We start from the raw sequence: 13,952 nt of genomic DNA on the forward strand, positions 1-13,952 counted from the left end.
TCCCCAGACTCCAGGACTGGCCCATCTTCCTCCCCAACCTCCTCACCGTCCGAATCTGCTGCCAGCTCCGTTGGCCACTGGCGGGCCAAAACACCTAGCATTTTTTTGTTGCTAAGCAAGAGTGGTGCAGTGGCCTAGAGGTAAAACTCCCACCTCACAATCAGGAGGCTGTGAGTTGGATCCTAGATGGGGGCAGATATTTCTCTCTCTGAGTGCAATGAGAATGCATCTGCTGGACAAAACTCCACATTGGGGACAGGAAGGGCATCTGGCCAGTAAACACTCAGTGCCATTCAGTTGCCCAGACTCCACCCCACAAGGGATTATGGGGTCATTAAATAACATCAACAAGTTGTTAAATGAGTTTGGCCCCATTTGGTGACCTTTTCCCCACAGCTGTTAAGCGAATCCCTGCAGTTGTTTTCAATAAATCATACGGTCATTAAGGGAATCCATTCCCACCCACCCCCCATTAGACTTTGCCTGTCGGGAGATCAGCTGGGAAGATCACCCGTGGTGATCCCATGATCCTGGGACACTGCAAACTTGTCATAAACACAAGCCAGTTACCAAAGTGCCCGAATTTTGATCATGTGATTGCAGAGATGCTGCCAATAGCACCCCACGCAGTCAGATGCTGGCTGGGGAATTCTGGGAGTTGAAGTCCGCAACACCTTAAACGTCCCCCCAATTCGGAGAGCACGCTACTAGTCGATCGTAACTTACTTTCTGTGGAACGCATGTTTGCAGGGGCAAATTCCCAGCTCATCTTTGGGTCTGAATTCTTCTAAACAAACGGCACAGATCTTGAAAAAAGAAGCAAAAGAAAGGATTTGCAGACAACCCGAGTTTGCAAGGGGATGTCAAAAGTACAGAAATGGGACAAGAAAAGGGATTGGGGAAAATGTTAATAAAACAGCCGAAAGGAATTTTCTGGAAAACGAATAAATGCCACTTAAGTTGTCTGTGAGGACAATTCTCCCTGCGTCAATTTTAAAAAAAGGCTTTAGCCTTTTTACGCTAAGGCTAAAGCGTCCTTGGAGGGAAACCCGTTCGGAGGGAGGGAGTTTGCAGGATTCGTCAAACGGGTTTTGGGGAAGGAATTCCGTGCTGTTTTGCTATGGTGAATGAGGTGGTGGGTTTCTACATTTGACAAGACAGACAGATGTGATAGGCAGGCAGATGGATTAAAGAGACAGAGAGGGTAGAGAAAGAGTAAATAGATAAATTAGATGGATTGATTGATAGATTAGATAGAATAGATAAGAGAGATAGGGAAAGAGAGAGAGAGAGAAAGATATAGATAGAGAGGGGGGAAAGATATATAGATAGAGAGGGGGGAAAGATAGATAGATAGATAGATAGATAGATATTACCCTCTTTCCCCGAAAATAAGACTTTCCCGGGTAATAAGCCCAATCAGGCTTTTGTGTACATGCGCTAAAATAAGCCCTCCCCGAAAATATTGCAACACAGCAGCAGCCACGAGGTGACCACGCTCGCCGCCTCCTGCACTTCAAAAATAATAATTTACTAGGTATATGTACTGACTTTACAGTGGTAGAGACTAATTTGATTCTGCACCTAATAACTGCAGCAAGACTGTTGGTGGCGCAATACTGGAAGAAGGAAGACTTGCCTACAATCCAAGAATGGACATTGAAAGTTACAAACTTAGCCGAGATGGCTAAAATTTCGGCATATCTTAAAGATCACTCAAATGAGAGATATAAACGAGACTGGAAAAAATGGATTGACTATATACAAAATAAATACGGGACCAAGAAACTCCAGTTAGCCTATGCTTAAGATCAGGAATGATTTAAACTGTTTAAAGTTAGTTCAGTAAGAAGAAGCTAAGGTCAATGTAGAATGTCATTAATTTCTTTATTTCTTTTTTCTCAATAGATTTTAGACTGTGTTAGTTAAAAATCCATACCGTGTACGGGTTCTGGGAAGTTGGGGGGGGGAAGGAGGAGGGGGGTTGGGGGGGTGGAGGGAGGGGCATACAAAAAAATTGTACTTCAATGTTTTAATGATTGACGAATGATGAAATATTTGTGTTTTTTAAAAGAAATAAAACCTTTAAAATAATAATAATAATAATAATAATAATAATAATAATAATAATAATAATAATAATAATGGCTCCCCCAGAATAAGGCCAAGCGCTTATTTCGGGGGTCAAAAGAAAATAAGACTATGTCTTATTTTCGAGGAAACACGGTAGACAGATAGAATAGATAGATATGTAAATAGATTAGATAGCTAGAATAGATGATAGATAGATAGATAGATAGATAGATAGATGATAGATAGATAGATAGATAGATAGATAGATAGATAGATAGATAGATAGATAGATAGATAGATAGATAAATAGATAGATGATGGAGAGAGGGCGAGAGAGATTGATAGATAGGTAGATGGATGGATGGATAGAATAGATGGATGAATGATAGACACTCCAAATGCAGTTTGTTACCCAGGCTAAATTACAACGAAGATGTAGACATGACAATGGAGATGACATAACAAAATAGAACGTAGAATCACAGGTTTGGAAGGGACCTTGGAGGTCTTCTAGACCAACCTCGTGCTCAGGCAGGAAGACCTATACCATTTCAGATAAGTGGTTGTCCAATCAATTTTTAAAAAAACCCTCCAGTATTGAGCCAAGGTGGCGCAGTGGTTAGGGTGCAGTACTGCAGGCCACTTCAGCTGACTGTGATCTGCAGTTCAGCGGTTCAAATCTCACCGGCTCAAGGTCAACTCATCCTTCCGAGGTGGGTGAAATGAGGACCCAGACTGTGGGGGCAAGTTGCTGACTCAATTTACTAAAAAAAATTGTAAACCGCTTAGAGAAAGCTGAAAGCCAAATAAATAAATAAATAGTTATGGAGCACCCACAAGTTCTGGAGGCAAGGAGTTCCACGGATTAATTGTGGAGATAAATTTCTTCTTGCCCTGCCTTCTGCTGCTTTGGAGAACAGGTTGACAACCCCTCTCCTTCGTGGCAGCCCCTCAGAGATTGGAAGGCTGCTATCATGTCACCTTTAAGCCTTCCTGCCACTAGACGCATCTATTTCCCTCAATCGTTCATCGTATGGTTTAGCCCGAGATGCTGAGATCTTAATCAGTCAATGGTAGTTTAAGCAACCGACGGGCCAGCTTACCTCGTGCAAATTCAATTCTTTGACTTTCTCCTTTAGGATAACCTGAAAACAAAGAATCATATATTGGCAGGGGAATGCTATCGTTGCAAAAGATAGAAAAAAGCAAAATACAACCCCAAAATTTTCTGAAGTCTTTATAAATGCATTTGCCCCCCCAACCCTGTTGTAGCCCGCCAGCGGAGTGAGGAGGTTGGGGAAGAACCTGGGCCAGTCCTGGAGTCTGGGGAAGGCTCTGATGAGGGCTCTGTGTTGGAGGCAGAGAGGGGGCCAGGGCCGTCTGACAGTTATCAGCTGCGTTCAGAGTCAGACATCAGTGAGGCAGAAGAACAGCTGGAGTCTGTTCCCAGTGTGTGCATGCGCAGAGCGAAGGGAAGAGCTAAACAACAGGGGTCGACTTGGGAGTAAGGCCACAGGTGGACGGTGAATGGCCCCTCCCAGAGGAAATAAAAGGAGCAAAAGGGGAGTGGGCTTTTACAGGAAACAATCCTTTTGTTCGATTGTTAAGATTTGTTTCAGGAGTGTGAAGATCTGTCCCTGAATCTCAGAGACTCTGTGCCCAGCCTTTCCTTGCACAGCACCTCATTTGGAAAATATCTACATGGCAGCTTTCCAAGATAGATAAGGTCTGTGGTCATAAATATTCCTTGGAAAGACTGTTTGCCAGGCCTTGGCTGAATGTGAAGGAGAGGAACTCACCTTCGTTTAATAAAAGGGGTTTTGTTGGGACCAAGACTATGCCTCGGGCTTTTTGGGGAAGCCTAGCTCAGAACAGATAGATTGAAAATTAATTCATTTTTAGGCATGAAAACAAACTTCAGGATAGATCCAGATAGATAGATTGAGCTTGGAAGTGTTAAATTTCTCACATTCGTTTTATTCACCTCTTTTAATAGATTCCTTGGACTCTTACATGAATCTTTCATGCTCCCCCTCAAACGGGGAGTTACGATTCCTCATTTTAGATGTTATAAATTTGGAAGAAATATAGCTTCCTTTACTTGCAGTCATTTTTAATATCTCGTGTTTTTTTTTCTATATATATTTTATTTATTGTTCTTTAACCTACCTAAAATGCAAACCTCACATTCGTTTAATAAAAGGGGTTTTGTCGCAACCAGGAAGTCTGCCTCGGGCTTTTTGGGGAAACCTAGCTCAGAACAACTGTTATCATGTCTCCCCTGGTCCTTCTTTCTATTAAACTAGACATACCCTGTTCCTGCAACCGTTCTTCACATATTTTAGCCTCCAGAACCCTAATCATCTTTGTTGCTCTTCTCTGCACTCTTTCTAGAGTCTCATCTTTTTTTTTTTTTTAATATTGTGGCATCCAGAAGTGGATGCAATATTCCAAGTGTGGCCTCACCAAGGCATTAGAACATAGGTGCTGCAAATAATGAGAATTTACTCTCCATTGCATTGCCTGGATAATGGAAAATCAGCTCGGGCTCACCTGTTTATAGGCGTAAAGTTCTTTATGAGCTTGATGTCTTAATCTGGAAAACAAAAAACCAAACATATATATGTAAAAGGAGATTTAAATACACACACGGGGGAGGGGGGAAACACACACAAAATATAGGTAGCTCCCCTCAGTTCTCCCACTCCTCTCCCACTCCTCCTCTCTGCAACCGCTCCTTCCTTCAAGCATGGATGACGTTACCTAGTTGGGTCCTGAAACATCTGCAAGAAAACAGCCCAGCTCAGAGAGCACGGATGCCCCCGCTACTCATCCTTCTCCTCCTCTTCCTCCTCTCTGGAAGCCCCATCTCCTCCTTGAGTGGATGATGTTGCCTACTTGGGTAATGAGATGTCTGCAAGAAAACCACTAAGCTCAGAGAATACCCTCCTCCTCCCTTCTAGCACTGATGATGTTACCTAGTTGGGTCATGAAACGCCTGCAAGGAAACAACCAACCTCAGAGAGCACTAAGGATCCCACAATTCTCCTCCTCACCTTCCACTTCCTCCTCCTCTTTCTCCTCCTCCTCTCTGCAAACCCTCCTCCCTTCTAGCACTGACGACGTTACCTAGTTGGGTCATGAAATGCCTGCAAGAAAACAACCAAGCTCAGAGAGCACCAAGGACCCCACAGTCCTCCTCCTCCTCCTTTCCCCCTCCTCTCCTTCCCTTCCCCTTCCTCTCCGCAAACCTCACTCCCTTCTAACACTGATGATGTTCTCTAGTTGGGTCATGGAACGTCTGCAAGAAAACCACCAAGCTCAGAGAGCACCAAGGACCCCATAGTTCTCCCTCTTCCTACTCCTCCTCCTCCTCCTCCTCCCTGCAAACCTCCCTCCCTTCTAGCACTGATGACATTCTCTAGTTGGGTCATGAAACGTCTGCAAGAAAACCAACAAGCTCAGAGAGCACCAAGAACCCCACAGTCCTCCTCCTCCTCCCCCCTCCTCCTCCTCTCCACATGTCCCACTCCCTTCTAGCACTGATGATGTTCTCTAGTTGGGTCATGAAACATCTGCAAGAAAACCACCAAGCTCAGAGGGCACCAAGGACCTCCTATTTTTCTCATGTCGGGTGATAGGGTGATCAAGTACGATACCAAAGATTTCTGGCCCTCAAAATGTACAATTTGTCCCCCGAGAGAGAAAATATAAAAGCGGTTGAGGAGTTGGTACGGAGACAGAAGGGTTTCCTCAAAAGAGAGGACACCGTGTTTTTTTTAAAAAAACATTGTCCCATTGGTGAAACGCAGTGAAAATAGAATTTACGGCTCTGGTTTCCCCCTTCCGTGAATTAAAAACACGCGCGCACAACGCCCAGAACGCTCCTCTTTGGGACAAATGGCCGCGCATGGAATATCAAACCTTTGGTGCGCCGGAGACATTATCTCGGAGAACAATAAAGAAAGATTCCACTAAGTAATCCTGTGAGTCACTCGGCTTTGAAACAAAGGAGGAGGATAAAAGGCAACGCGTCAGCGTGAGGAGCTGAGCGAGTAGCAAGCATCATGGGCTTTGGAGTACCGCAGAAGTACAAAGAGGTTTGAGATAGGAGGCAAAGAGCACTTTCTACTTTAAGTTATATATTTTTTAAAAAGGCCTCTTTGTGCTGTTTCACACCCTAACACAGAATTCAAGGATGCATTTAATAAAATAAAAAAAACTCAGAATGTGCACAGATCTTGTGATGAAATCCCACAGCAGACGTCTCCGAAGGGTGTGCAAGACCGTCTGGGACAGAACGGAGAAAGCCGAGCACCCTGGTTTGGATCGGAGAGGATTAATTCAGAATTTGCTTTGGAAAGATTCCCACTGACCATCTGGTTCCGACATCTTGGGAGCTGCAACACCGAGGGTGTGAACCTGAAGTAGCTCTGTGATTGGGCCCTTCCAAATTCTAGATGGGAACCTCACAAACGAAACCCAACCTTCCTCCCGTCTTCTTCTCCATATCATCTCCATCGCTTTCTTGGTTTTTCTTTTTTAATCCAACTCCATCTTCTTCTCATCTCCATCACTGTTTCCTGCATTTCCATCTCATCTCCCTCTCCAGCTATCTCCATCTCCCTCCATCTCATCTCCTTCTTCTCCATCTCTATCTCCATCTCTTTCATTTCCTTCTCTATCTCCATTTCCTTCTCCATTTTTTCCATCTCTATCTCGTCTCCATCACTGTCTCCTGCATCTCCATCTATCTCCATCTCTCTCCTTCTCCATCTCATCTTTTTCTTCATCTCCCTTATTTTCTCCATCTCCATCTCTATCTCCATCTCTTCCATTTCCTTCTCTATCTCCTTCTCCATTTTCTTCCATCTCTATCTCATCTCCATCACCGTCTCCTGCATCTCCATCTCATCTCCCTTTCCAGCTATCTCCATCTCCCTCCTTCTCCATCTCATCTCCTTCTTCTCCATCTCTATCTCCATCTCTTTCATTTCCTTCTCTATCTCCATTTCCTTCTCCATTTTTCCATCTCTATCTCATTTCCATCACTGTCTCCTGCATCTCCATCTATCTCCATCTCTTTCATTTCCTTCTCTATCTCCTTCTCCATTTTCTTCCATCTCTATCTCATCTCCATCACTGTCTCCTGCATTTCCATCTCATCTCCCTTTCCAGCTATCTCTATCTCCCTCCTTTTCCACCTCATCTCCTTCTTCTTCATCTCTCTTATTTTCTCCTTTTCCATCTCCATCTCCTTCATTTCCTTCTCCTTCTCCATTTTCTTCCATCTCTATCTCATCTCCATCACCGTCTCCTGCATCTCCATCTCATCTCCCTCTCCAGCTACCTCTATCTCCCTCCTTCTCCATCTCATCTCCTTCTTCTCCATCTCCATCTCATTCATTTCCTTCTCTATCTCCTTCTCCTTCATTAGCTTCCCATCTCCTTGTCAATCCCCATTTCTTTCTCCGTCTCTATTTCCATCTCCTTCTCCATCTCATCACCATCACCTTCTCTTTGGCTCCCCTCTTCTGCTTCAACCCTGCTCCCATCAACTCCAAGAAGTTTCCAAAACTCTACGGTAGTTGTGCTGCCCCAGCAGTGTATAGCTAGTGTAGGAATTAAGAACTGTCTCCTTTAAGAAACTACATTTCCCATAAGGCAGTCTCTGCCTGCATTTCCCATGAGGTAGTTTCTTAAAGGAGACAGTTCTTAGTTCCTACACGTAGTGTAAAAAGAGGATGATTTTATCCCCATGCTGAGTGGAGATGTAGAATGCTACTATTCCGCTTCACAAAAGCAATTAAACTGCCCGGCTATAAACTTTGGATGTGGGCAAGATGCCCCGATGGCCAATTATAAACAGAGATGTGATCACATGTCATGGAACTACATTTCCCACAAGGCAGTCTCTGCCTGCATTTCCCATGAGGTAGTTTCTTAAAGGAGACAGTTCTTAATTCCTACATGTAGTGTAAAAAGAGGATGATTTTATCCCCATGCTGAGTGGAGATGTAGAATGCTACTATTCCGGTTCACAAAAGCAATTAAACTGCCCGGCTATAAACTTTGGATGTGGGCAAGATGCCCCGGTGGCCAATCATAAACAGTTCACATGTCATGGAACTACATTTCCCACAAGGCAGTCTCTGCCTGCATTTCCCATGAGGTAGTGTCTTAAAGGAGACAGTTCTTAATTCCTACACTAGCTATATACTGCTGGGGCAGCACAGTAGTGAAGACTAAAACACCCAGCCCACCCCCCCAAGACCAACAACCATCATCTCTCACCTACACCTTTCCTACAACCTTCAGGAGAACAGTTCATGTTTCACTTCCTCCTACAGAGCTGGCCTTGGCTGTTTTCCAAACTTCTAATGGAGAAAGCCCATCCTTCTCTCCAAACTGGACCCAAGAGAGGAGTCCTGGGGCCCCTGGAGCTGCCACCAATTTGGGGAGGGATTCAAATTTTCTCTCTTGGGTTTCCCACAACGGGTTAGGCCCTACAATGTCACTCACCCAAGTCCCAAGCCATTAGCACCCTGCGTACCATGTAGGTTAGCATGCAATGAAACATGCATTATTTCTCTGTTCTATCTGCTAAGCGAACGTAATTTTCCTTTATACTTCCTCATCTGTTCCCCTGTGGGCAGGAACTTGCTTCGGTTTAAGCTGGGCTCCCCGTTGTGCAATGTGTACACTTAGCAAGCACAACTTACTGAACCGACTCTGAAGCAAGAAGCAAGCCAACTTGACTCGGCGCTCGCGCTACAAACCCTTGCTTAATCCCCTTCTGCTTCAAAGCACCGGAAGGCGGGACTTTGCAAACCGGAGGCAAAGCTATAAGCGATTTGATCGTTTTCCAGAGGAACGGCTTCACCCCTGCTAAAATCCATCCTCCTCCCCCGCCCCAATCACCCATCTGCACTTCCTCTTAAGACAGGGGGTCTGCAATCTGTGGTTCTGGAGCCGCATGTGGCTCTTTCATCCCTCTGCTGCGGCTCCCTGTCGCCAGTCAGCTCAATTGATAGGGCTTTTGGTTAGAACAGGTAGAGGAAAAAGGATGCCGCGCTAGGAGGAAACTCTATGGTGGGGCAACCAGACTTCCAGTCATCAGAGGAAAAAGGACGCCGCACTAGGAGGAGACTCTATGGTGGGGGAACTGGACTTCCGTTCATCAGAGGAAAAAGGACGCCGCACTAGGAGGAGACTCTATGGTGGGGCAACCGGACTTCCGGTCATCAGAGGAAAAAAGACGCCGCACTAGGAGGAGACTATGGTGGGGGAACTGGACTTCCGTTCATCAGAGGAAAAAGGATGCCGCACTAGGAGGAGACTCTATGGTGGGACAACCGGACTTCCGGTCATCAGAGGAAAAAGCACGCCGCACTAGGAGGAAACTCTATGGTGGGGCAACCGAGCTTCCAGTCATCAGATGAAAAAGGACACCGCACTAGGAGGAGACTCTATGGTGGAGGAACCGGACTTCCGGTCAGCTCCAGAACTGAAGGGGGGGGGGGGGCTTCCGGTTACGACTTTTGTGGCTCTTTTGAGTATTTAAGGTTGCCGACCCGTCTTAAAACAAAGGTTGGAGTAACCCAAAAGTAGCTTGGTAATTTCCCCCCAAAGTGATGATCCAGGTGCCTCCAAGCAGGTGGGACTGGATTTGGACTAGACCTAAAACTAATTTGCAATTTTGCAATTAGACCCAAGAGTAAGCTTTGCAATTAAGACCTAGCTCTGGGATTTCACCAAAGAATAACTTGGCAATTTTGTAGTTGGACCTAAAGCTGGCCTTGCAATTAGGTTAGCTTTAAGGTCTTGGATTAGACCCAAGACTAACTTTGCAATTTTGCAATTAGACCCAAGACTAACTTAGCAATTAAACCCAGGTTTTGGGTTAAATCCAAGACCAACTGCCATTTTTCAAGATGAACTTTGCAAATAGACCTAGCTCTAGGATTAAGTCAAAGAATAACTAGGCAATTTTGCAATACTACTCAAGATTAACTTTTAAGGTAAAGATAAAAGTTCCCCTCGCACATATGTGCTAGTCGTGCCCGACTCCAGGGGGCGGTGCTCATCTCCGTTTCAAAGCCGAAGAGCCAGCGCTGTCCGAAGACGTCTCCGTGGTCATGTGACCAGCATGACTCAACGCCGAAGGCGCACGGAACATCTGTTCCCTTCCCACCAAAGGTGGTCCCTATTTTTCTACTTGCATTTTTTACCTGCTTTCGAACTGCTAGGTTGGCAGAAGCCGGGACAAGTCAAGGGAACTCACTCCGTTACGTGGCACTAGGGATTCGAACCGCCAAACTGCCGACCTTTCTGATCGACAAGCTCAGCGTTTTAGCCACTGAGCCACCGCTTCCCTTTTTGTAAAGATCAACTTTTCAATTTTGCAATTAGACCCAAGACTGACTTCGCAATGAAACCCAGGTTTTGAGTTAGATCCAAGACTGCCATTTTTTTCTCAAAACGACTGATTGTCCTGAGCGGGTTGAAGAGAAACTATGAGGACTTCCCAACTCAAGAATTTGAACAAGTGTTCACTCATCCTGAAGAATGTGAAGGAGGAAGACAAATAGCTGAGCCAAACATTCGAACATTCTTCAACTCAAGTAAGCCTCCTTAATAATTTGCTTATAAACATTTGAAGACTTACTCATGACTTACCTGAAATCAACATTTGCATTTTTAAACAAGAAGTAATGACAACTACTACTTGACTTAAAGGTAAAGGTTCCTCTCACACGTATGTGCTAGTCGTTCCTGACTCTAGGGGGCGGTGCTCATCTCTGTTTCTAAGCCGAAGAGCCAGCGCTGTCCGAAGACGTCTCCGTGGTCATGTGGCCAGCATGACTCAATGCCGAAGGCGCATGGAACGCTGTTCCCTTCCCACCAAAGGTGGTTCCTGTTTTTCTACTTGCATTTTTTACCTGCTTTCGAACTGCTAGGTTGGCAGAAGCTGGGAGAAGTCACGGGAGCTCACTCCATTACGTGGTGCTTAGGGATTCGAACCACTGAACTTCTGACCGACAAGCTCAGCATCTTAGCCACTGAGCCACCACTTCCCGTACTCCTTGACTTACAACAGTTCATTCAGTGACCGTTCAAAATTGCAGCAGCACTGAAAAAGGGGACTTAAGACGTTTTTTCACATAAGTTTTGCAGCGTCCGCTGATAATTTGGATGCTCGTTGACTGACTCATATTTATGACGGTTGCAGTGTCCTGGGGTGGTGTGATCCCCTTTTGAGACTTAGGTGACTTACAACTGTTTTCCATTCTTATGACCGTTGCAGGTCACATGATTGGCTGATATTTATGACGGTTTTTACGTGTCCTGGGGTCACTTTTTGACGACCTTCTGACGAGCAAAGTCGATGGGGAAAGCCAGATTCACTTTAACGACCGGGTGACTAATTGAACAGCTGCAGCGATTCACTTAACAAATGCGGCAAGGAAAATCGTAAAATGGGGCAAAACTCACCTAACGGATTTTTCACTTAGCAGCACTTAAATTTTGGGCTCAATTGTGGTCGTAAATCGAGAACTACCTGTACAGTCTCGAAATCTTTAAACTTTCTTAACTTTAAATCTTTAAAGTTTCTTAACTTTAAATCTTTAAACTTTTTAAACTTTAAATCTTTAAACTTTTTAAACTTTAAATCTTTAAACTTTCTTAACTTTAAATCTTTACACTTTCTTAACTGTAAATCTTAAAATCCTTAAACTTTTTAAACTTTAAATCTTTAAACTTTTTAAACTTTAAGTCTTTAAACTTTTTAAACTTTAAATCTTTAAACTTTCTTAACTTTAAATCTTTACACTTTCTTAACTGTAAATCTTAAAATCCTTAAACTTTCTTAACTTTAAATTTTTTAAACTTTAAATCTTTAAATTTTTTAAACTTTAAATCTTTAAACTTTCTTAATTGTAAATCTTAAAATCCTTAAACTTTCTTAACTTTAAATCTTTAAACTTTTTAAACTTTAAATCTTAAAATCCTTAAACTTTCTTAACTTTAAATCTTTAAACTTTTTAAACTTTAAATCCTTAAAGTTTTTAAACTTTAAATCTTTAAACTTTCTTAGCTTTAAATCTTTAAACTTTCTTAACTTTAAATCCTTAAACTTTCTTAACTTTAAATCTTTAAACTTTCTGAACTGTAAATCTTAAAATCTTTAAACTTTCTGAACTTTCTTTGAGTAAACTACATTTTCCCCCACACACAAAAGGAAAGGGGTGTTTGTTTCTTACCTTATCAAATAGCAGCAGAAAAGTAAACTGAGAATAAAGACAAAAATCGCCGTGCCAAAGACCACGATGTATATGTTGAGAGGCAGGTTCTGGAATCCAATGTTTGGCATCCTGAAACTATAATGCTGGAAATCTGAGCTCATGGATGGTCTGTGGAAAAAAACAGGAAAAACCACATGGTGAGAATTCAAAATTCTGTTTTTAAAAAATAATGATAATTAAAAAAAAAAAAGAATTCAAAACTCAGGGGAGGGGTTTACACCCCATCTTTCAATGCCGCTCTTGAAACAAAACAAAAAGAGGATACAGGTGTGCCTCGACTTAACGACCATTCATTTAGTGACCATTCAAAGTTGCAACGGCCCTGAAAAAAAAATGGAATTAGGAGCAGTTTTCTGATCCCCCTTTTTGCAACCTTCTGACCATGGAAAAAGCCAGATTTCGCTTCGCCACCTGGTGACACGCTTTAAACAACAACGACAAGGATTCGCTTAACAACTGTGGCGAGAGAAGTCGTAAAATGGAGGCGCGTCCTACGGTCCCCATTTATTTGCACTCATTTTATGTGTTCATGTCCATGTTTATACTTATACCTGTACATGTTTGGCAAACTAAATAAATAATAAATAAAATAAAGGACCCAAAAGCCACAATGAAAGACTAGGAGAAAAGGCAGATTCTGTTTCTCCAAATATCCAAAGGATGGAGCATCAAGATACAGGATGGAAATCGAAATTGTTTTTGGATTGGGGCAGTCAAAAAAAAAAAAAAAACCCCAAGGAAAATTTACCCATATTAGGTGAAACAAAACTAGGTATAGAATAGTATAACAGAGTTGGAAGGGACCTTGGAGGTCTTCTAGTCCAACCCCCTGCTTAGGCAGGAAACCCTACGCCACTTCAGGTGGGTGGGAGAAAAGGATTGTTGACATAGCTCTTCTTATTTATTTATTTTTTTAAAAATTTAAAATTAGAAATCAGGGTGATATAAAATCCAAATAGAACTAAAGATCAGTGGGAGAGGGGGAAGAAAAAGAATCCAGGCTTAAAAAAAGAGAGAGAGAAAGGAAAGAGGAAAAGAAAGGACTTCGGATTTTTTTTATTTTTGGGGTAAAGTATAAAAATTATAGCCTTGACATTTTTTTACACGTTACATTTTTAAGAGAGAACAGCTATTTCTGTAACAGGAGGTGTTATTTTGGGGTTTTTTTTGAGTTTACGGCAGCATAAAATGGGAAGGAAGGGAAGGAAGAAGAGACAGAGGAAAGAGAAGGAAGAAACAAAGAGACAAGGAAAGGATGAAGGAGGGGAGAAGAAGGGAGGGTACCGAAGGGGAAAGGGGGAGGAGAGGAGAGAAAGGGAAAGGATGAAGAAAGGAAGGAAAGGAAGAAGGGACAGAGGAAAGGAAAGGAAGAAAAAGACACAGAGAGAAGGGAAGGGTGAAGGAGGAAAGAGGAGAAGAAGGGAGGGTATCGAAGGGGAAAGGGGGAGGAGAGGAGAGAAAAGGAAAGGATGAAGAAAGGAAGGAAAGGAAGAAGGGACAGAGGAAAGGAAAGGAAGAAAAAGACACAGAGAGAAGGGAAGGGTGAAGGAGGAGAGAGGAGAAGAAGGGAGA

The 13,952-nt window shown here is 43.2% G+C and overlaps 1 protein-coding gene across 2 annotated transcripts in view; it reads right to left on the reverse strand.

Annotated features, from left to right (window-relative positions):
- RNF24 (ring finger protein 24) overlaps window positions 1–13,952 on the reverse strand; it is a 58,555-nt gene that overhangs the window by 2,026 nt on the left and 42,577 nt on the right. For both annotated transcript variants that reach the window (XM_032224043.1, XM_032224042.1), the window contains exons 2-5: window positions 12,339–12,488; window positions 4,627–4,669; window positions 3,177–3,218; window positions 727–806 (exon numbers count right to left, since the gene is read on the reverse strand). In XM_032224043.1, the coding sequence (XP_032079934.1) occupies window positions 727–806; window positions 3,177–3,218; window positions 4,627–4,669; window positions 12,339–12,481 (308 nt within the window). In that variant the 5' untranslated portion in view covers window positions 12,482–12,488. The remainder of the gene's footprint in view (window positions 1–726; window positions 807–3,176; window positions 3,219–4,626; window positions 4,670–12,338; window positions 12,489–13,952) is intronic.

The sequence above is a fragment of the Thamnophis elegans genome, chromosome 9 (genome assembly GCF_009769535.1).
Source record: "Thamnophis elegans isolate rThaEle1 chromosome 9, rThaEle1.pri, whole genome shotgun sequence".
In the NCBI taxonomy this organism is placed as follows: Eukaryota; Metazoa; Chordata; class Lepidosauria; order Squamata; family Colubridae; genus Thamnophis; species Thamnophis elegans.